At 38.4% G+C, this 25032-nt stretch overlaps 1 protein-coding gene and 2 non-coding genes across 3 annotated transcripts; all 3 read right to left on the bottom strand.

Annotated features, from left to right (window-relative positions):
* Positions 1-1617: 1617 nt before the first annotated feature.
* Positions 1618-23353, bottom strand: ipo7 (importin 7). The gene is made up of 25 exons (XM_059537667.1): positions 23125-23353; positions 20821-20902; positions 18668-18821; positions 18423-18581; positions 17807-17963; positions 17613-17702; positions 17047-17141; positions 16775-16859; positions 16543-16677; positions 15499-15598; positions 15329-15405; positions 14075-14191; positions 13428-13517; positions 13145-13310; positions 12889-13049; positions 11997-12125; positions 10252-10318; positions 10045-10170; positions 9786-9883; positions 9473-9568; positions 7122-7342; positions 6826-7037; positions 6134-6340; positions 5936-6052; positions 1618-3042 (listed from the first exon to the last, which is right to left on the bottom strand). Exons 1-25 carry the CDS (start codon positions 23206-23208, stop codon positions 2945-2947), a joined length of 3123 nt encoding a protein of 1040 aa, XP_059393650.1. The 5' UTR covers positions 23209-23353; the 3' UTR covers positions 1618-2944.
* On the bottom strand, positions 14265-14445 carry LOC132128853 (small nucleolar RNA SNORA23). The gene has a single exon (XR_009428398.1). It is a non-coding gene; the product is annotated as a small nucleolar RNA SNORA23 (small nucleolar RNA).
* On the bottom strand, positions 17321-17501 carry LOC132128852 (small nucleolar RNA SNORA23). The gene has a single exon (XR_009428397.1). It is a non-coding gene; the product is annotated as a small nucleolar RNA SNORA23 (small nucleolar RNA).
* Positions 23354-25032: the final 1679 nt, after the last annotated feature.

Below are 25032 nucleotides of genomic sequence, written 5' to 3'. Positions count from 1 at the left end.
GAAAGTATTCCTGGGCCCATTTAGTAATGTCATTGACACAATCATGCCGATGAGTGATGCAGTGTCGTCTGAGAGCCCGAAGACCACGGGCATCCAATAAAGGTCTCCGGCCTTTCTCCAGTTTCTCTGAATCTTTTGATGATGTTATGCACTGTAGATGATGAGATTTGCAAAGCCTTTGCAATTTGACGTTGAGGAACATTGTTTTTAAAGTTTTCCACAATTTTTTTACGCAGTCTTTCACAGATTGGAGAGCCTCTGCCCATCTTTACTTCCGAGAGACTCTGCTTCTCTAAGACAAAGCTTTTATAGCTAATCATGTTACAGACCTGATATCAATTAACTTAATTAATCACTAGATGTTCTCCCAGCTGAATCTTTTCAAAACTGCTTGCTTTTTTAGCCATTTGTTGCCCCCGTGCCAACTTTTTTGAGACCTGTAGCAGGCATTAAATTTTAAATGAGCTAATTAAGTGGATAAAAGTGTAAAATTTCTCAGTTTAAACATTTGCTACGTTATCTATGTTCTATTGTGAATAAAATATTGGCCTATGTGATTTGAAATTCCTTTAGTTTTCATTTTATTAAAATTTAAAAAACGTCCCAACTTTTCCGGAATTCGGGTTGTAGTTTCAAAGCTGACAAAGATATATAACCAAACCCAAAACTCATGATTAGTTGAGCCAATGCATTGAAATAGAGTTCAAATATGATTCTGAAGGAAAGTGGCTCTTCAAGACCTGGAATGCATAAATGAATGTTAATGCAGGGATGGCAACCAGGAAGTGAAGCTGTATTTTATCACTTCGGTGTCCAGAAGTAAAATTTGGAAATTATCCTTATCACAATGCCCGCAGAACCTGATTTTACCAAGTGTGACATGTTCCTTGGATGAATAATATTGTGATTAACCAAGCAGATTTGAAGAACCAGTTAATAGTTTTTATGAAGTTTAGGCTTACAATCAGTGTTTGGTGCTTGTACATCAGTGTCATTCATCTATAATTTCCTCTGATTCTAGAGTTTACTCATGGTTTAGTTTAGGTTCAGGTCCACAATGCCCCGAGGCTGTCCAAGCAGTTAGGTGACAACAGCACCTACAGGACATTTTTTTTACAGCTGTAAAAAATGATGACATCCAAAACTCCCGGCTCAGATTCAGACAAAGTCAATAACCTTACAAATTTTTCTTTATTATTTTCAAGAAAGTAAGGCTAAGTGGTATGGCCAAGACCATGCCTTATGGGACTCTTTATAGCTCTGAGATCGTATAGCTATATTCTCTGCTTTATTTTTTACCCAATAATATTGCAAGACTACAAAACTACTAGCCAATCAAGTGTGAGTTTCCATGGTAAAATGGCCAAATCTCCAGTGGAAACATGTTGGTATAAGACACTTCACAAACAAGTGGTGGAGTAATAACCTCTGCTGATCAATCGATTAGATTGTTATTATTGTCAGACCTGTGTAAAATACACAAGTAGAGAGCTGTGCATTTTTTAATTGCGTTAACGTGCAGTATGTAATTGCCAGACATGGTCCATTCAGTCAGCAGCGTTCTCCAAAAATAATTTTTAGCTGATCTTAAAAACGTGGCACAGAGGTCTACTTCACTGTTTTTGAATCCCGTCGTGTCATTTTATTTGATGTTACAGATTTACTCACTCTTCAAACAAGGCGCTGATTGTTTACACACTAATATATGTTTATAAGAAATGAAAGAGATTGGAACATACTGCATGTTACCTTGCATATTGTGTCCAAGAGCAAGATCAATGCAAGTCAACATCACGCTAATAAGAAACTGTACTTCAAACCACAGTTCAGGAGTTGCAGTTCCAACCACACAACTCTGCAAATGAATGTCCGTTGGAAGTATGGATTCAAAAAATAGAATCATTGACTATATAAGCAATGACAAACTGAAAGCATAGTTGGTTAACATTGCTTTTGGGATAATGGAGAAACTCCACCAATAACAAACTACCAGAAAAGGCGAATTGATCAAAAAATATCAGATTTAAAGCTTTTGTTTTTTTTTAATGTTGTGTATACTGATGGTTCAACCATACATCAACCAAATGCTTGAGACCTCCTTAAATCATGCTCCAATGACTTACAGTGCTTGTAACAAACAATATCTTTATCCAGATTGAACACCATGTACATTTCGTTTTGAGCCTAAAACATTATCATTACAAGCAGCAAATGATTGCCAAACACCATTATTGAAGCCCTCTGAACACCAATCATTACAGGAGAAGTCACCATCCAGGTAACAATGTTCCAATTCTTAAATAGTTTTCAACCAAGTTAAAAAATTTGCAGTCTGATACAGAAGGCTAAGAGACCTGAACAATATGAAAGTGCTAGTCATTAATTTACAGATATCAGGCATCACCGACAAGTATCCAATATGCTACATTTGAATACATCTTTGACACCTTACAAACACCTCTGGTTGTTTGACCAAGCAACTTAAAAATCAAGTGCCTTGGCTTATGTACAATATGAGATTTGTTTTTTTTGATGAAGAAAAACGTTGACACTACTGCCAGAGGTATAATCTTGAAAAGGCCCTTTGGCCCATACAGTGACAATTTTAACATTATGTCTCAATTTCAATTTATTAGCCCCCGTAGTATGTGTGTGTGCGAGCTGCTGTTACAGTATCCCTCGAATTTTTGGATTCCGTAAGACAACATTGTACAGAGCTTTATTTTTCTTTTTTTCCCCACTTGCTTAGCGTTCAAGTTCTTGGTTTGTTTTCCCAGGCATCAGTTGCGTTTGGTTGCCTTCCCACATCTTCTGGTGCTGTTTAAATTTGATAGTCAGATTGAAGACTGAGAGAGAAGAACCAGTTCTGGAACCACTACTGCAGAAAGTGTTTTCATTTCACTACATTCAGTCACAGTTAGAAAGGGGAAGGGAAAGAGAGAACTCAATTCATCCCAGGGGCACTGCCACCAAAGTTGAAATTGGATGGCACCACAGGATCTGCAAACTTGTATCCTCCGTGCTTCTCAATCATCTTCGATTCTAAAAATCAACAGAAAAGAAAACAAAAAGTGGGCTACAAAAAAATCAGGAGGCTGAACAATTGGATAACATTTTGAACATTTTTTGAATAGTAAAAAATTTTCTGAATTAATTTTTTTTAATTGTGTTGTAGTGTAGATGGTGGAAACAGGTTTTTTAAAAAATAACTACGATAAACTGCATTTGGTCGTGATGCATTTTTATGCATATTGTACAACGGCATTGTTGCGCCGATCCAGGTTATTAATGTTGCTAAAGATGAATGTTATTTTGTACAATCTTTATCTTACACTCCTGCAAAGATGACAATATTTACTTGCAACTGCTGTCTAGGGTTGGGCCAAATTGGCTTAGCACTATGTCTATCTACAGTGAAACATTGCGATGGACGGTGACATCGTCGGGGGCTGGGGTTTGCCTGAAGCGTTAATCCATATTGAGAAAGCCACGGAAAACAGATGACGCATTTCAAGGAGCCACTAAAGGGACATGGATAGCTGTTTGCTAGCAGTAGCTTGTTACATTACAGTAAATAAAACTTCCACTTACCACATAAAGAAAATAAGGACAGATGACTGGGGACGATGGAGAATGACTTGCTGATCCTGAAGACCATAGACAAACATCTAATCTTCTAAAATGTGTGGTAAGTACTAGCGCGTCATAGTATACACAGTTACATGTGATAACCAATCTCGAAAGTAAAAGGCGAACGTGCATTCAAAAGCGATTTCAACGACCTATATATTAATAACCGTTTTAGTACCAACCCTACTGCTGTACCTAGACAATGTACTGAATGCTGATTTAAGGTGGGACCTAGACAGAGGTGGAAAGAGTACAAAAATATTCTACTCAAGTAAAAGTACCATTACATTAATGAAATTTTACTTAAGTACAAGTAAAAGTACCAGTCTAAAAATCTACTCAAGTAAAAGTAAAAAGTAGCTCATTTAAAATTTACTCAGAGTAAAAATTACTTAGTTACATTTTAACAGTGGGAGGAAGTCAAAATGGGACAGGCCAAGGGTGTCAAACTCAGTTCCTGGAGGGCCACAGTCCTGCACAGTTTAGATATAACCCTAATTAAACACACCTGATCCAGCTAATCTAATCATTTAGGTTTATTTGAAAACTACATGATATGTGTGCTGGAGCAGGGGTAGAACTAAACTCTGCAGGGCTATGGCCCTCCAGGAACTGAGTTTGACACCCCTGGGATAGGTCTATTAATCTCAAACTAGTTGTTTTTAATTAAAGGAATCAGTTATTTAGAATAATAAAACATTTGGGCTGTTACCAGCAAATCAGTATCAACAAACTCATCTTTTAATGCAGAGGAAATGCAGAAGATTCATTGGAAGTGGCATTTAGATGTATTACACTGTTTAGTACAGGACAAGAATGCATTTAACCTGCAGTTACAAATGCATGAATAATGTTTTGATATACAAGACATAAAATGTTGAATACTCATTTGAAATGATAAGAAATTAATTATTTAAAAAAAATCAAAAGATACTTTAAATGTGAAATTAAAATGGCCAGTATGTGTCAGCAAGTCACTGTTAATAAGTGAGTCATTGCGACTGAACCGAATCATTTAAACGGTTGATTCATTCAGGAACGAAACACTGTCACGTTGCTCAGAGACGCAAAACTGTGCTTTGGTGGCTGTGTTTGGAATTATTTTCTGTTGTAGAAATAGAGCTAAAAAAGGCAATATGGTGTCTAAAACGCAAGTCTCTTAATTAACTTGTTTACTGAACTGTTATATATATATATATATATATATATATATATATATATATATATATATATATATATATATGTATGTATGTATATATTCATGATGATTTTTGGAGGAAAAGATGGCATTCTTTGTGTGATTTTTATTTAATATATGAAATTATATAACTATGTGAATTTTCTGCCCCTATATCTTTAATTTTGTGATCATTCTAAATGCATTTTAGGAGACTGAATCACACAGTGAAAGAACGCACTATAAATGCGCGCGCACATCATTAAAACAAAAATAGCACACTCCTCACCACGGTCTTTTTAGCCAATTTTTGCAAAACCTCTTGCTAAAATGTCAAAGCTTCATTTTAACCACCAATGCAACGATGCAATTATTTAGCTTACCTCTACATTCTTGCGAAGGGTTGATGTCTTGTCGAGATTTTATAAGCTGCTAGTTTGGTCTTCCTAGGAAAGTACAGCTTGCACTGCATAATAGAGCATACATATGGCCAGGGGTTCACTTCATTTCCTTCGAGTTAAACTTCAGAATATGACGGGGTTTCGTTTTCAGCGGTGTCTGCACCACTAACGCCTGTTTTGTCCGTCTGCATCTTTCTTGTGACTTTAGCGCCAGTTTGCCCGCCTGCCCATTATTTACTGACGTAGTTTCCAGGGATCGATTTATTTTTTTTCTTTTTTATTTTTTTACTCAGTAATTAATGTGTTTTAAAATGTAGCGAAGTACAATACTTCAAACAAAATATACTTAAGTAAAAGTAAAATTACACATTTAAAAAATTACTTTAAAAAGTATTAGTACACAAAAAAGCTACTCAATTACAGTAACGCGAGTAAATGTAATTCGTTACTTTCCACCTCTGGACCTAGACGCATGAAAAGTGATGTCAGTGTGGACTAGTAACTTTTGGACTAGTGTGGACTAAGAGTTTGAATCAAAAACACCTTCAAATATATCTAGATTAATAGCCTAACGGTTTCCATCTTTTCACAGACCAGCATAAAGTATGTTTTTTGTCCAATGTCTGCCAGAAATATACAAAATTAAATATTGGTAGAATGTCAAGGGGAAAAAGTAAGTGCTGCGCAAACAATTACTCCATCAGCTTTTTTTTTTCTTTTGCCTCACCATGTGCTGCTCGTCGCTGATCTGCGAGTGTTGCAATATCCTCAAGTTGTTTTCTTTGTTCCTCATCGAGACACTGTGTGAGTGCCTGGTACCATGCTGTGTCACGGGCCTGGACATCTAGAGGAGAGACAGCAGTCTGTCAGTAAAACACCCTTTTAAAGGGGCTCATTTAATTCGTACTATAGGTGAAAGCCATACTCTGGATTATGACTTTGAAGATCTGGTATTCATCAACAAGGTTGTCCTCATCATCAACTGAGGTCGTATAACTCTCAAGAGCGGTCTCCTCTGCGTCATCTTCCTCCCAGTCTTCATCGTCACCATCCTCTCCTGCTTGTTTAGCGAGCATTTCAAGGTATTCCTGGCCTTCATCGTCTATGTCGTCTTCATCACTGCCTAACTCGACTGCGTGGATACACGAGTCACGTCAAAATTACAGTTCATTACTTTGAAACGACAACAGGAAATAAAGCAATTTAATCGAATATACAAATTTACTCAATTCGACATTCCATTTTCAATGTAATAAATTAACTGGAAGAAAGACAAGCTTAACTCTTTATCTGATCCAACTCCAAATTGGATTTCATTTCAGAATTGATACATTTCAAAATTAACTAAAATTAACAAAAAGTAGTGTGTGTGTGTATGTATACATACATACATGCATGCATACATGCATGCATACATGCATGCATACATCCCACTAAAGTTTGCTTTATTTCTTTTTAGTATAATTTGTTTCACATAAGGTAAAAAAAAAAAAAAAAAAAAATTTGGTATGCACTATCCATATAGTAATGTATAACTCTGACTAAATATCAATGTAACCAATATCTAAAAATACTCATTTTATTCAGAAGACTGAAGATTTGATGAAGTTCATTTACCATTCTCCTCTTCCTCCTCTCCATCCTCTGCATCATCATCATCTTCGTCATTTTCATGTTCAGCCCTGCAGGCGTAGGCCCTCTTCAGGCCATTGAACAGGAGAATGGCTGCGGGCAGGAGCTGACCTGCGACCTGATTGACAGCCTGTGGCCTCTGATCAAGATCCATTAGAGCGCACAGTCCCAACACGCACATCTTTCGATCGTGGAGCCTGCAAACGATACAAATCGCATGTTACAATGACCAGAACTTTTGTCCTGATAAATGTTTGAGCTCTTTAGGTATTGTTATGTACCCGAGGAAGCAGTCGATGTCTTTGAGCCATTGGGAGATGAAGTGGTTTGTGATGGGCTCGGTGTTGTTAGGGAAGCGCAGATTCTCCAGTGTGTTGAGGAGCAGTGGTGGACTGTAATAGAGTGCAGCGATGGCCACCTGCAGACACATGGTCCTCAACTCGCTGGTCTTCACTTCACGTGTCAAACGCTCCAAAGTGGTCGTTACAAACAAGGGCACCACCTACAAATCAGGAACCAAGAGGAACCTTTTCACTACATTTCCATTATTGCCAATATGTTTTGTCCAATATGAGTGGTCAAGTCCCAGAAATTAGCATTTTAACACTTTCAGTTCCATTGTCAATGGGCCTTATTCATGAAACATTTGTAATGTATCGTCACAGAGATTTGAGGATAAGAGCGGTGCAGTGGACCGCGCTTGATTTGAATACAAGAACACTGTTTGAAACTGAATAGAAAAGTGCAAGTAAAAAAAAAAAAATTTATAGGGCATAATGTATAGGCTACAAAGAGGTTTAATCTTGCCGCAGAGGAACACAACCTGGCTTTGCCTGATATAAAGAGACGTAGTCTCCAAAACAGAGCTCCCCACTTGCGCAATACAGAAATATTTACTAAAGTGTCTTATTTTTGTCAACCTGGCAGCAACCAAGTGCACGCATGCTGTCTCCTCTGTGGATAAATGCACCAGCTTTCTCAAAACACTTGTTAGCTTGCAGTTTAGTGATCTCCACTTATAATATTCCATAATTTTTTATCAAGTGTTCATTTATGTATTTTACCACCTTTGCGGTGTTTCTCTATAAACAGTGCAGCTGTGCATATAATAGGTTTAGAAACAATGTTACCAGCTCCTTGTTAAGAATGTAGCTCTTCAGCGATTAAGCTACTTTATTGATAAAATGCGGAGCAGCACTAAAAAGAATGTCTGCGCGCGTTTAGTGTGATCTAGTGACTAATTTGAAAATACGAACTTCTCATGTATTCGAAAGTTTACGTCAGAACAGCTTTATGAACGATTTACATAAATTTGTTCTGCTCGTGTTTCATGAATAGGGTTGGGTACCGAAACCCGGTACCAATATGGAACCGGTATGCACCGAACCGAATAAGAACGCATATTCTGGTGCCTCTTAAATGCCTGAGCAATCAATTGAAATATTTGTCCTGGTTATTCGAAATGTACACAAGAAGCACGGGCGTCGCTAGGCTTTATAAGCGATGCTATAACATTTAGCTCCATAAAGTCTCAAAATACTCAAATTCGCAATCACCTCAGAGTCAGTCCGCTTAAATTTCATATGAAAACGGCGTCAGACAGTCTTTCAGCACGCTCTTCAATCCGCAGACTGCGGCGGAGCAGCGCGAGCGGACTCAAACAGACACAGAGGACACAAGGTATTTGTTTATCGATAGATTGTTAGAATATCTGTGCGGTTCTTTGTTGTAAATACGGTTTACAAACGGTCACGAGGTAGCAATCAGTAAAGTTTTTGCTCGGTTTCCGCTCATCACACTACAGCTGTTTCCTCCAGCGAAAATTGAGACCTCAACACACATGAACGCATACATTTTTTTTATTTTAAATATACTTAATTTAATTATACGTACTTTATGCATACACTACTGTGTAAGGCAGTCTGTTGTCAGACTGCTTGTGCATTCAACAATCTCACTAGATTATAAAAATTAATGGCAAAATGAATGTTTGGAAATATAAACTGGTATTTCCTACTGACATACGACAGCAAAAGATATAAATAACTGGCTTAAAACCCTTTTTTGAGGTGAAAATACTACTGTGCCAAAGAGTTTTGCACAGTACTGTACTTTACAAACAACATTGTTGTTACTTTGTAAAGAATGAGCATACAGGCATTCACAGAACTGATGAAAGACCGTGTCAGACAGCAATCATTTTAACTAAATATCAGAGTGATTGACAGAGATACAGTAGAAACATTATGTGTGGTTTGTATTAAATAATGACCCAGATCATGAAATACATTTATTAGCCTTAGAGTAAGGGAACCTTACGAAATGAGAGCATTCAATGAGTGTGTGAAAGCTATGGATTTATTAAACCTTTTAAATGTTCTTTAATGTTATCCTTTTTAGGCTTTTTTAATTGTATTTATTTATTTTTATAGAAGTTCCGATTCAGGCTCCAATTATGCGCCGGTACCGTTTTAAGTGTCGAAATGGCACCGGTATCGAATAAAACCCAATCGATACCCAACCCTATTCATGAATGAGGCCCACAGTTTTTTTTAAAATGGGTTTTGGTTAAATGTCTGAAGTAAGGTCTGTGGTGCACATTTTTAACATGGACAATGTTCAGGAAACAGACCTGGTCAATACCACGACCCTTGCACTGTAGAATGATGACCTCCAACAGCTTGGCCGCATGGCATTCTGGGTCCTCCCCTGGGTCTTCTGACAAAATCTGATTGAGCACAGTTTTACTAACACAGTCATATCACTACAGTTTCTTCAAACTACAGTAAAACAGTACAAACCCTGAAGCAAACCCTAAACCTAACCTTAGCCCATATCAAGTAGTGACCTTACATTATTCAGTACTTTCTTTATACATATATTGTTACACATACATACAAAAGTGCACTGGACTTCACTTTTAGTTTGCAATGAAGTAGCTGTACCTTTTTGCACATATTGTAGATTATTTCAAGGTATTTGGTGTCAGACAGGAGTGTGTCTGTGTCAACTGTGATGTAGTTATGGAGAAGTGGCATCATATCTGAAATAAAAAGCATACGTGAGAAATTATTTTAATATCTATCAGTTAAAGTAAACAATTCTCACACTTTTCAAATTTGTGCAATCATCTGACATTGTTTACAATTTAAAAAGGAAGTTAATCAAGTGAACATGCAAAGTAAATGCCAGACACTGCACTACCTGTGAAATAGTCAAATCCGTCTTGTTGGAAGACCTCATAGACCAGAGGGAGCAGCTGCCACATCTGAGGGGACACCTGTTGACACGTCAGACTGTGGGCCAGGGACAGGATCTCCTCGTAGAACTCTGGGAAAATTAACCCAAACCAATCAATACACAACCAAAAGTCACACAAAACAGGTTTCTCCATAAGTGGGTGAAACTCACCCAGGACATGCTGCTGGAGGACTGTGCCGATCACCTGCAGGCAGATGCCCTCTAACTGCTGGGTAATCTGAAATCAATCAATCAGCAGTTAATGCACAGTGACATCTCTCCAATCAACGTCTGAATCACAAATAAATACCACTAATGTTGGGCGACTGCAAAGCAAGCAAGTACTGAAGAGTATGTTCTAGTGTTGTCAAAAGACCCGGTACTTCGGTAACAAGTCGGTACTAAAAAAATGTAAATGTGACGATACCAGGTTTCTTTAAGTACCGGTAGTACCGGTCCCGTTCAAACCCGGTTCAGCGCTATGATTTCCGCGAAGCAGAAAATGAGGACGGAATCTCAAAATCCAGTCATGAAAATGAAACTTACATTTTAATATGGACAGTCATAGAATTTGTCAAAGTTAGCATAAATTAATAAAATCAAATCTCCATATGGACCAGTATCTGTGAATGTTAAGCCGCAAATGTTGCTTGAAATATGAATCCGTGTTCTGCGCGTCTCTGTGTGAATTAATGAATGGCAGAGACGTGCGGGTTTGTTTACTACATAGACTGAAATGCATGATGCTTGCATTAATTTCAGCATCTGAGCTTCAGAGTTCTCTCTCCATCAAGCGATCTTTTCAGTTTCTCACACATGCAAAAGAGAGAGAGAGCGAGAGTCTTACCACGCTGAATCGACACGCTATATGTAAACTATTCTTTATTGTCTTTTCCTGTAATGGAGTTCATTTAGAATTATTCATATTCATTTTTGAACAAGCAGAAGACAAACCGGTTTCTCCGGTAGTGGGCGGAGCTAATGCGCAAATGGCAATTTCATTGGCTGGCGCTGATTTAGTACCGTCCCTGTTTTGATTTCAGCAAATCAGTTTGACCGAACGCAGACAACGTGATTAATATTCATGAACCCAGCAGCTCATACATAAAGGCATTGTGCTAGAAATATTACTATTATTTAGTAAAATGTATGTGATAATGCTACTACTGTTGAAAAAATGTATAAAACTTTATTTTTTAAAGAAATAAATCACAATATTTCTTACATGTTTTAATTTTAATAGAAAATCCCCTTTATTTACCAGAAATAAAATGTGTTTAAATTTCATAAATTAAAAGACAAATTAAATTTGGGTGAAACTTGTTTGCTGTTTTTCATAATTATATAACTTGTAGAAAAACTTTAAACACAATTGTAATTAAGTATAAAGAATGGCATTGGTTTTATTTTTAGTGCTAAAAAGTTTTTTTTTTTAATTAGCATATTTTTGTGTTTTGCTTTGGTACCGAAATTGGTACCGAGAACCGTGGATTTTCACTGGTATCGGTACCGAATACTGAAATTTTGGTACCGTGACAACACTAGTATGTTCAATGTGCTATCTGAGAGTGCGCTTGTCTCATGTCTCTCCAAACTCCACATGGTTTGATATCTTCTATAAACGACTCATACATTTTTAAACAAGCATTCAGTTCAAATTCATAGCAATAGGATTAGCATGAAATTGCATACAGTGCAAAAAAAGTGTGTATGTGTGTGTGCGCGCGCACGCACTCACGCACGCACACACACACAAATAAATATCAATTTCTTCAAGGCTATTTAAAGATGCTCTGCAGCCAGTGAGGCACTTTGTCAGAAGTTTTTACGTTTGTGGGTGGCTGGAAGTAATTCAGCAGGGTGCTGCAGGCTAGAGAGACAGGAAGAACTTCTGCAGTCCATGTTTCTATTCTCACCTCTTTATGGTCCTCCACTACACTCAGCAGTGTGTCAATGGTGTTAAGGATCCCCATGGCAGTCACTGCTTTATCATCACCTCCTTCCTCATCAGGCCCTGTCTGGATCACCTGGTTGAAGGTCATGGCCTGGGAGAGAGGAATCAAGCAGGAATGTTTACTTCCGAGACGATTCACCACAGCTCTACTTGTCTTGTCTGATTGATAGTTTATACTTTTTTAGCAAGTAAACAGTAGTTTGGTATAATTCTAAAAAAAAATGATTTTGATTTTCATAAACTAAACATATTACATTATAATGCTGGGCAGTTTGACCAAAAATGTATATCACAGTATTTCTTCTAAATTACACCGGTTTCACAGTATGAGACTTTTTCTTTCTTTTTTTATGCATGACCGGGTGTTAACCACGTTTTCTACTGATTGAAAGAGGAAATACTGCAGTAGATTGACTTGGAATGCCCTATTTTACTGTCATGATGAGTGAATACTGTAGAAAGATTCCACACAAAATGGTGTTAACCACGAGTCACTCACTTTACTCCTTAAATCCTGATTTATATTATTATTATTGTAACACTGTCTGATAAAATCAACATGAATCTACACTTAAGAGGGGCAGTGTGGTTTTGGCTTCATTATTTTTTATCACATGCAGTGCACTGCCTGTGACTAAGTAACAAACCAAATGCATATTAACAGATATGCTCATATTTATAATTCCAAACAGTCAAGAAGTGACAGGAAACGCTGTTTTGTACTCATTTACTGATGAGTCTGCTGCACTACGGCCAGGTTTCAATAAACTTCCATTTCAAAAATACAATTCTTAGAACTGTTATTTAATGTGTTAGGCTTTGTAGGTTGAAATGAATATTTAAAAGGCTATTACCAAATGCTGGGTCATCTCTACAGCGATTGGTGTGACCTCCTCACTGTACTCGCAGATCATCTTCTGAATGACGTTGGTAAGATCATCATTCTCAGTCTCTCGCACAATTTGGAGGAGGGCCTGCATCACGGGCCGGATGTGGGGGGTGATGTAATCTTTGGCTGATAGGAAAACCAAACAAAGCTATCTCAAATTCAGCTGATGCAAGAGGAAGAAATTAAACAGAAAAAAGAGAAACAAATGAGTGAAATCTTACCTTTCTCCTGATTGCTGATGAGGACCTGGAGGGCGATGGCAGCCTCTACTTTAACAGGCATCTCGTTGTCGTTGATCAGACACAGGCGGGTGAGCTCGAGGGCTGTCTGCAAGTTCTGGTCAATCTTGAACTTGACCTCGCAGAAGTAATGAAGAACCCAGCAGGCCTAGAGACAAAATTACAATGAACTAAGACGAGTTGACACTTTGCAGCACTCAAGTCGCTGCTTCTATCTAGTGGTTGAATTCTTCTTTAATAAGAGTGCAATGAGCACATCGCTCACCCTGGCTCTCATGTAACCCAGCTCACTGCGGAACAAAGGGAAGACATGATTCTGCAACATGAACTCCATCTGGTCTTTGTAGATCTTCCTCTGATTGAAGAAAAAAAACATCAATACAACTAATCAGGATGTTCAATCCTAGAATAACCAATGCTGCTTTTTAAGTGTTGCCTAAACATTAAAGTGATTTAAGCACAAGCACAAGAACATGCAGAAGAACTATTTGCAAACACCAAATACTTCAAAAGACAAATACACTCAAAAAGTCAAAAAGCCTGTCTGCGCGAGCAGAGCAGATCTTCAAACATTTATGCCTTAAGTGAATATAAACTAGAAGTGTATCATTACACTGGATTGTGAATTTGGTCTTAAAGTGACAGCAGCCCAATATGTTATGCACAGATTATAAAATTCCTGCTCCTGAATAACACTGTTAGAACGAACTAAAAAATGTAAAGAACTGCTTTATCTTTTTACTGTACTTTTGTACTGCTGCTTGTAAAATTCACTTCCATTCAATATTAGTTGAAGTGGTTTTTGTTGTAGTACCTAGTAAATGTCGAGGTCATTTCTTAGAATACAAGTAAAAACAGATGGGATTTTCTATTATATTATTAACTGCATTTATTATATCTTAATAAAATCACCTTGAGAAGAATCTCAGCCAGCGAGCCGATCATATGAAGAGCACCGTCTTTTTTCCTGGGGTCACAGGCCGGGTCTGTTAGTATCTGATAACAGAAGCCCATGGACTTCTGCAGCACCTGTTATACAACAAAGGTGGTTAACGTAAGATTCAAAATACCACAAGCCCTCATGATTCTTGTCATGTGTGGGTTTTGTAGGAGACTATGGAGGCTGGCCAGTGGTGGATGGTCATTTAGACGTCACTGGGCCAGTACTATGATCTCCAGTGGATCTGTGGCTTTGAGTGTGGTGTGAGAACCGTCTCACAGCCTGTAAGACACGGACCGGAGACGGCACTAAACGCAGATGGACACTACGCACACCGTCCACTCACAGCCAATTGATGGGCTGAAACACAAACTCCAATGGTGCTTACACAGCTGAGAAAGCTCTAACAGAGCATGTGCACGAATACACAAGATGCAATTTAAAGGTGGGACACTTACAAATCGAGCAAAGTAACCCTTAACTAGTGTGGCATCAAGTAATTCCTACCAATTAGGCTATAACTAGGGCTGCAACTAGTAAAAGAAACCCGACAACAAATTCAACGTAATTAATCGCATCTGTGAGTGAAAACATCAGTCAGTCACATCACTTTGGAGTAGAGCACATGGACAAAAATAACTGAGGATACAGAGTGAATGGTTGCAGAAAAAGAACCAAGTTATTCAAAACATGAGAATGCATCATATGATGCTTTTCAAAAAAAGCTTTAGAAAGTAGTGCAGCGTGGCTTATCAAGCGCTCTGGCAGATTTATCTGCCATTAAATGCATTTGGAAACTGGTTTTCCCCTGTGCATTACTTCCATTTAACTTACATTCTGTAATACATTTTGCATAAAAGTTTGTCCTGAGAGGAAGGGAGTCTGTTACACAGGCTTCATGTGCAGAAGGACTACATTCAAAAGGCCTTGAATGTATATACAGAAAATGAAATGTATATGGAATATTTTAAAACGTTTAATTAATTGAGCAAATCACATTAACTGCTTATCAAAATAAATGTTAGTTGCAGCCCTTATAATAAATAAGGGACACAGCTCTTTGAGATGACGGAGAAGCTCTTTCCACCTGGCGTCAGAAGCATCCAACGGTTCTGTGGAAGGAGCCGCAGGATGCTGATTGGATACATGAGGGTTGGCAGTAAGAGATACACAAAACTCAGCCAAACACAGTCACATCATGCCAGATGGTGCCTCCAAACACCCACCTCCTTTCTTTTGTTGCAAGCGGTGAAGAGAAGCGTCTGAGCTGCAGTGGAGGGGGAGATGAAGTCTTCAAAAACATCTAAGAGGAAGCAGAGAAATTATGAGCAGATCTATCAGGCTTTGGTCTTCTCAAAGAAACATTTGGTTGTCCAGACAAAGGTGACGCTCTAACCAAATTTCATGCGGATGTACTCGTAAGGGTCTTCCTGCCAGAGCTCTTCATCGCTGTCTGTGTAGCACATGAGGGGGAACACCACGTCCTGAATGATTCCCTGAAACCACATACATTCAAGTGTTTAATACCAAGAACTTGGATTAGGTGTGTGACAATACGAGCAGTGCTTTACAGTAATTTTACACTGGTTACAGAGGTTTTCAGTTTAGACAATACATTAGATAAAACCGCATTTTAGGGAAGTCTGATTTATTTCTGAATCAGTTCTTTTGAAGGGTATTTTTCAATCAATCAAATAGGTATATCCCTATACAGGAGACCTAAAGGCACCCTACAGTGATATTGACCCATAACTCAAACTTCCAGTAAAGTCAGACTTCTCTCTCTAGCGAGATATGCTGGACTTCACCAATATTTCATCCACTTAAAGTGCTCCCATTATGCCATTTTTAAGGTTACTAATATTGCTTTGTGAGTCTCCTAAAACAAGTTTACATCATAGACTTTATAAAAACATGGACGCAGTGTCCGTGACGTCACCCGTAGACTCCTGAAAAGCGTTTTTGAAGCTCAAAGTGTGCAGAGCTGGCCATCGCCATCTTGGCAGCGCATCACTGTCCTACTCTCCCGGACAATCGAAAATGGGCAAAAAGGTGGGAGCTGGTTGCTGAAGCCACGCCCACCTAGCTCGACAGTGGTGACAGCAACATTACAGTAATTATGAGATGTGATCAAACAAATGTACTCACAGTGTAGGACATGGCGTCTTCTCAACATTGTTAACCACACGTTAACTTCTCAACATTATGTTAACCACACCACACAAAAGGCATAATAGGGGCACTTTAAACACTACACCCTTTTTTACTATTAACTGCACTAGCACTTTTAGATCTTTCTATATCTATTCAATTCTCTTTTTCAAAATGCATCAAAGAAAAAGTGCATATGTCACTACCTGCATTACACTGCAATTTTATTATATTTTGTCCCTAATACTTTGTTAAAATTTCCTATAACAAACATATAACATGTACATACTTGGATGTGTGGCTTTAGGTTCTTCCAGGTAACGGCGTGTGCGATTCCTTGGTTGATGTAATTCAGTGTCTGCTGTAAGACTCTGGGAGCCACGTATTGCTTTTCCTTATACTGATACAACACCTTCAACAATACCTTTCAGAAGCAAACAGTCGAAGGTCATCAGTTATCTCAACTGGGCACACGTCATGTCAACAACCCACTGAAATATCTACTGAAGTCTCCTGTTTACCTGCTGTGCAGCCACGGCATAACCCTTGAGGAAAAGCTCTGCAAACTCTGTGTACTCTTTGGTTGTGTTGCCAGGGCTGCCATACCTTGGGGCAAAAACATGCATGAAAATCCAGTAACCATTTGAAATACACAAGACCTACAGCTGAAAATAACTACTCAAGTGTTTCCAACTGCTCAGCGTGGGCCAGAATTGAAATGAACCATGAGTCATCTGTGAAAGCTTTATCTTTAGCATTCCTGGGAGGAAGTGATGTTTCGTTAGTACTGCACCTTTCGAAGAGCCGGGCGAGGATGTGAAGCGCCCACTTCTTGCATTTCCACCAGGGCAGCTCCGGCCTCTCGTCTTCATCCACCTGAAGCGTCTCCTGCAAAGCCACACACACAAGCACTTCAGAAAATCAGAGTGAGATAACTGAACAAAAAAGAAATTGAAGAAACATTCCAAAACCTAGGTATTTCCTTCACTGTATACATAATGCAGAAAAGGTAGTCTGTTTTTCTGAACATAGCCATCAATTCATGATTTTAGATGGAGTTAACTGGATCTTGTAGGAGACTATGGAGGCTGGCCAGTGGTGGACGGTCATTTAGACGTCACTGGGCCAGTACTATGATCTCCAGTGGATCTGTGGCTGTGAGTGTGATGTGAGAACCGTCTCACAACCTGTAAGACACAGACCGGAGACGGCACTAAACGCAGATGGACACTACGCACACCGTCCACTCACAGCCAATTACAGACACTAAAAGACCATTAAAACCAACCCTGCAACTATATTAAAGTCCCATGTGTTTAATATATCACAAAATCTATTATAAACATAACGCATCCTTACTGGAGGAACATCTCTGTCCACGACAGTCTTCAGGATCTCCATCCACTCTGTAAGAATCTGCCGATTGATCAGTTCCAGAGGGAGGTTGTACTGTAAAAACAGACCAATCAATCCATGAGACCCAAACCACGAAAGCTTTATTGTGGAAAAGCTGTTAGCTTCTTTAATACATGTCTCAGAAGTGACAGTAATACCTGGAAGAGAGCGTAAAGGATCTTGAAGATCTGTTTCTGCACAAGGACAGACTCGTTGGAGGGGTCTGGCAGCAGCTGTATAAATCTGTCCTTCAACATGGGCATAAAGATCTGCATTGCAGCGACCAATGGCTGGCGCTCCTCAGGCTTCTTATACCTAGAGAGAGAGAAAAAAAACAAAGCAGACTTGTATCAGGACTCCACATCGGTGGTATAGTATGGCTGTTCGCACTGCCTGCTCTAATCCTTTTTGGTAAATCAGACTCAAATTGGTTTTGTTTTAGTATATGTGAATTACTACATATTCTGTTAAAACAAATAAAACCAAAACTATTTCATCTCAATGTGTAAAACAGTCCTCTTTGCTATAACCGGTATGGGTGGGGCAAAATTTCCCGATTTCCTTTTTCAACTGCTACTCAAGTCATTTTAGAACAGTGTCACTTGGCATTATGTTGATCTTTACCAGAGAAAATGAATACACTGAACTCATCCAATCTAAGCAACTGCAAAATATCAAATGAGGCACTCATTTGCCAAAGCCTGGTTTCTCAAATCAATTCAGAAATCATGCTCAGATTGAACACCACCTGTGAGTGTTTCACGGCTCTCTTACTCGTAATTCTTGACCAGCTGGTAGAGGCACAGCAGGATGCCCAGCCAGCAGCCACTGTTATCAGACTGCAGGTAAAAGCCGATCTTGTCCACAACAGCCGTCCATCTAGCAGGGTAGTCATGCTTGATCATGTGGTGAATGCAAGTTGTGAGTTGCACTCTGTGAAAGTGAGAAGAAAAGAAAAGGTTATAAAAGAAAGTGATCCTTCACCCCCCCTACCGTGTGTACATTTACCGCTGTGTTACCTGAGGCGCTCTGGGGATTGGATGATGGCCTCCACTATGTGGTCTCGAATGAACTGCCTGTCCTCTTCTGGGATGTTACTAGTTGGTCCTTCGGTGTTTGCATTATCTCCTTCACTCCAGTGCTGTGTCACCATGTTCTTCAGGTAGATCACACCTGAACAACAACAACAGAGGTCAGAGAGAGAAGTCCTAAAAGCTATGCATGGATCACAGGGTCAATTGAAAATAAAATAAAAAATCTGGAAAAGTCACAGAATTTGGATTTTTTTTAATTATTAAATACAAATTACTAAAATCATAACCATCAAAATGAATCCAGATTACAAAAAAAAATGCATAACTGCAGAAAACAAAAATTGTATGAGTGACATGAATGCCTTCTATTCTGAACGCATCTTAAAACTTGTTGGCCTTGAAACCTAGCCCAGTTCACACAAAGAAAGGCATGTGATGTCAAGAAAGCCTGAGCTATGTCAGGCACTCAATGCAGCTGTGCATCCGTTGAAAAATCCCAGCAGGTGCACCTGAGGACTCTCCAGAGAGCAGCTTTTTCATATTTAGAAACACTCAGCGTCTGAGTAAAAAAGTTTTCACAGGCAGCCAGACTACATTTGTAAAATTCAGTTCTCAGACATTTGATGTAAAATTGTAAAATTCATGAACGGTTTTAGCACAGTTGTTGGCCAAAGTGCTGAATTTGTAACCAGCATTAGATGACGGGGTGGACGAGTAAGACCAGAGACAATCAAACAGCAGACTGATGGCAGACAGGTTCATAAAGCCGGAAACCAGTAATCTTGTCTGCTGCTGCTGAATCAGCAGCTCCTCTCATGTCTCCCTTTCTCCCTAATCTAATGGTGTTATCTGCAACTGGGCATGTCAACACCAAACTTCCAAACAGCAGTCAGGCGATGGATCCTTTTAAACGGCTGATGACACTTTGTGCAAATTTAAGTCAGATGATGTCTTGTATGCAGCATGATGCAATAAATAAAATCCCTGAGTGGAGTACAGAATGATTCTTGCCTTTTGTAAAAGTTTTTCTTTTGTTAAAACCATAGTTAACAATAACAATTCCAAAAAAATTAACCTCCTTGACAGTTGTGTTCACAGTTACAAGTTTTCTTCTGGCAGTAAATAGAGTCCTATGAAATCCACTGTAATATTTCACATTTTCTATTGCATTTACTCTAGATTCAGTTTCAATGATTTAATTAAATACAAATCATCAAAAAAGCAGGTCTAATCAATTGAACATCATAAAATTGACCAATGACTAATTTACTCAAATTAACCATATAATAGGACGCTATGAAATTTTTTTTTCCTCCCCAAATTCCATTTGATTTCTTCCCCCCCAAAACCATTTTTTAAAAAGATTATTTAACAAACATTTATCATCCTAAACAATTGCAATTGATTAACTGTACAGCACTACTCCTTGATTTTTCATTCTGCTTTATAGTAAATTGTTAAAGACTGGATGTCAGGATTCTGTCTGTTTTTTTTCCACACTATGAAAATCATAGGGCTAAGCAAAAAAAGGTGACAAAAGAAAAACAGCTCTCAGAAATAAACTGCACACATCAAGATTTTTCAATTGTAAAGAAACTATTTTGAAGAACGCACTGCAAGTGCACCTCCTATCTCAGTTATGAACAGTGTTTTTCTTTATAATTATCATTTGTAAAATCACAAAAGACAGTCAGGCTATAGAAAAAAAGACAGAATGCGATGAAAAATTGTCACGGAGCAGCACAAAAGCAATTTCAAAAGCAAACATCCACCCACTCTAGGACTATACAGATTGAATTATACATTTGTGCTACAATTACACTTTTTTGCCAAAGTGTGTATTTGTATTTTTTACAGCAGCCCATCTAATAAGTATAAATATGAATATAGAAAAATTCCAAATGTAGCAACTAGGCCCTTGAAAACACAAAGTGACAGAATGTCTCAGCTCTGTGTCAACATATGACATCTGATGCTAAAGACAGAACAGAGACAGTCGCAGATTGACAAAGGAGGAGGTTTGAGTGTGCAGTTCATCGCCTGAATATGCGAAATGGTATGACAGCAGCATTGAGACTAACACTGGTTTCTTCTGACGAGAGGACGAGAAAGTAGGTCTTAAAGAGCCATAACCGTACCTGCTTGCCGTACGGGCAAATCCAACTGATCAGTCATGGTCACCTGCAGTAGTGTAGACAAAAAGTTCACCTGGGTATGGCCCTGTGGAGCAGAAAACAAATCACAAATGTAAGAAATGCACAACGTAGCATTTGACAATCCAGTTCATTTAAAGTACGGTTTGGGTTCTTATAGATTCATTACAATTCAAGTGTAAAAGTGGATCAGGTTGCATGAAAATTAAGTTTGTGGTAACTTTTGTTGTTGTTAAAAGAAACTGAGAAATATATTTTTCCCCAAATACAGCTGTTGTTCTTCAGTGTGCAGCATGAAACAGACTTTATATTAACTGAAAGGAAGAACTGTTTACAAAGAGACCTGTATTGCTCCACTGAATAAACCGAAACAGTGTTTCAGGGAACTCCTTTCAAGTTCACTTCCAAACAAACACCAAACATACTTCTGGCCTCTGATACCAAACACCAGAAACAGACAAAATGCACTAGTCAGTGAAGATTTCTGTGGGAAGAACCACTGACATCCAGCCAACTTGACTACAATGTATGAACTCACACTAGACCCTAAGAAAAAGTTTTATCTAGAAAAACTTTAGATTAAAATTATTTTTCTTTTTTCCTCCTATAAATCATAGTTAGCCCAATATTTAAAATATATAATGTACACACACACACATATATATACACATATACACACATTTCTATTTTATTTTTTTACATCCTCGCTCGTTCTCATACATGAGAAAAAAAAGCATAAAATTTCACAAAACTAGGCAAAAACAAAAGACTTCCATACAGGCCGATGGGCTGGTCTCTCAGGTATTGTCTCGTGTTCCTCAGGTAACAACTACTGTATACAGATTACCACTAAACTACTAAACTAACTCAAGCACCTAGATACCACTCAACATAAGTTGTCTAACAACCTAATTAATATCGATTGCTTTCATATGAAGCAAAGCAAGCACAAAATCAGATCCAGTGACGGAAACTGCCAAAACTGTCTGCTCTCAAACTAATACACACAGAAATCAAGAGCACCGGCTCAGTTATTAGAAACATTACTTTAGCTAAATTTCAGTGAATTAGATCAATTAAATCTTCATCGCTCACAACCCTGTTCTTGGAGTCTGCATTTTTGTAACTACTTCGTAATGAATGACATTTCATGACAAATCTGCTCTAACTAGACAACTATGCAGTGGAGCTACTCTTACATCACACAATTTGGCGTTAAATTATTGGCTATTTACACAAAAAGTACCATGGTGGTATGGTACAGCGATGGTATATGACAGATGTAACTTACCAACGTAGTTTTGGGGTTGGTACCTCAAAAAAATGCCATGGGACAAAAATCAAAACAAAACAAAAAAACAAAGTACATAACATATCTCCATATATATATATATATATATATATATATATGTATAAAGTTCTTCTGGAACAACTATTGTCTACTAAATATAGCCAACACTTAACTTCAATAAATTTTCGATGATTAACATTAGTTTACTACATACGTTACAAACAGTACCGTAATAAAGATTAATGTATTCTTTACTTAGTGTAGCTTACTGGCTATGTTAGCTACTACATTAACTAGAGTTAAAAAATTAGATATTTCTCTGATTATCATAATGTTATTATCTGACAAATCGCTGTAGCTTGTACCACAGTACACAACAACAAGTACTGACGCATCTCGCTAAAGTAACGGGGCTAAAACACGAGTAAAATAGCGATTTAACACATCAGTGAGCATCGGAATCTGTCGCTGTGTTGTTTAGATATGCTCATCAGTTATTCTGAAAGTGAAGTTGGTGAAAGGATTCACGAAAGAGAGAGTGAGATGACAACAAGCCTTCTGCCTCATGTTGACACGTGAGACTAGCGCCTAGCATTTCCCGCGCTAGCACATTACCGCACTCCAAATAAACCGCTTAGACACATCCGAGTTTGCCCTTAAAGCATAGACACGTATACAACCTCGTGTATTCTATTCACCTTTTCAAAGTCACGTTACGTTTCAGAACGGTATCGTCCGTTTAAAGCGATCACATTTGCTCGAGCCGTTATCGCGGTGACGTAGTACGCGGACACGAGCTGCTAGCGCGTGCTACAAAACGTTAAAAATATATATGATATTTGGCCTTTGATAGATTATCAACTTACATTATGTGTTACTGAAGGGCTATGCGCCAAAAAAAATGCTTTCAAAAACACATTTTAACGGAATTTATTAGCGGCTACAGCCACCCTGCTGCGCCAGGCCCGAGGCGCGCCACCATCATCAGATCACTTTACCTCGTTCAGTTGTCTCTCTGCGGCCTCACGCAAATTTGCGTCCATGGTGCCCCGAAGGGCCTCGATCAAAGAGTTGAGATCCATCACAAGGTGGCGGTCTGGCTCGGATTCGGAAGGCTCGGTGATCTATGAAGTCCCGGGCGCTGCGCACATGGACACTCGGTTCGTCGTGTACCGGCGCGAAAGGAAGAGCAGTGGAGATGGACCGGATACATCAGCAGCGAGCTTCCATTCCGCGTGAGACGCGCAGGGAGTTGTAGTTTTTTTGTCGTCGACGCTGCGTTAGCGTCACGACCTCAAGCGATACAAAAAACAAATGTTACCATGGTGACTGAGGTTGTTTGTACACAATTAACAATTTCTTTATGAATTAGGTTTCTTATCTCTGCCATAAATGTGCAGAGGTGGGTAGAGTACCCAAAAACTGTACTCAAGTAAAAGTAAAAGTACATCTAGAAATATTTACTCAAGTAAAAGTAAAAGTACTAGTCTTGAATAGTTACTTGAGTAAGAGTAAAAGAGTATCGGATAAAAAATCTACTCAAGTAGTTAGTTACTAGTTACTTTGGGTCATATATACTGAGCCTATTTTTATTTAGATATATAGATAAAATGTATGTAATGTATGTGTGTGTGTATAAATGTATATATTTCATCAGCCTTTACTCTAATTTATGTAATTTATTATAAAACCCTGTCTGTTTATTTAAGTAACAGATATAGGTGTCATGCCATAACATTTTTAATATGACTGACTTTATATTAAAAGTGAATTTAACATTGAAAGTTAATGTGATATAAATATTGCTACTAATCTTTCATTGTTCAGAAAGAGAGCAAATAACATTTACATTATTAAAGATCATTTTCGCTGACAGTCTAGATTTCAATCACTCTCAGAAACTCCCATTAAAATCACTGAAACTGTTAACACTGTGAAATCAATATCTTAATTATAGATTCGTACACACATCCGCACTTAGTTGTTTCTGACGAGAGAATTCGCCAGAAAGTGGTATTCAGTCAGTGAGCGAGTGAAGGAAGCACCGGCATTTCAGCGATGACTCATCTGAACGCCTCTGATTGGCCAATGCTTTAATAAGCCCCAAAGAATCGTGTGTGATTGGTTATAATGTGCAGTGCTGTAAAAACGCGTCTGTCTCTGGCTTAGCGCCAGCAAGCGATCACAGATCTGAATTTAGCAGCTGATAATATGACTCGCTGAATGTACTCGCACCGGTGTGATTGTATTAAAATTAATAAAATCTTAATCGCTATTTTTTTGTATTTTGGAAGCTGGATTCAACTTTACTCCCTTCTGTTATAAGCCACACACGTACAACAAACTAATGTCACAGTGGTATCGTGTACTGTAATCGAATGTAGCCCAAGTTATTACCTGTTAAACAGTAGACAGCACACGCGTTCATCTAATAAGGATCTCCATCGCAAGCAAATAATAGCCTTTGCAGATTTGCTTTCAATTCAGTGCAGTTCCATAGCCCCGTTTTCAACGCTGCTGATCTTAAACGTTACAACTCTGAGTGAACCGCTTCAGACGCTCAGCGCGTGCGGCAGAGAACTGAAGGAATCATCCAAACTGATTCATGAACCAATTCACTCGTTTGCCAATTGGTTTGATCAAGCCTTTGAACAGAATTGACTCAAAAGAATGAATCATTCGCGAATGGGCATTGCTCATTGCCCAGAGAAAAGTAGACGGCGCGTTTGGAATAAACTGAAGCATTTATAACATTTATTGCCCACAGTAACGAAGTAAAAGTACAGATTTTTCCCAAAAAATTTACTCAAGTAAGAGTATAAAGTACCCATCTTTAAATATACTCCGAAAAGTATTAGTTACCCCAAAAAGTTACTCAAGTAAATGTAACGAAGTAAATGTAACTC

This window comes from Carassius carassius, chromosome 3, assembly GCF_963082965.1.
Source record: "Carassius carassius chromosome 3, fCarCar2.1, whole genome shotgun sequence".
Lineage (NCBI taxonomy): Eukaryota > Metazoa > Chordata > Actinopteri > Cypriniformes > Cyprinidae > Carassius > Carassius carassius.
Note: the sequence above shows the minus strand (reverse complement) of the source record. Positions and strands in the feature narration are given on the sequence as shown.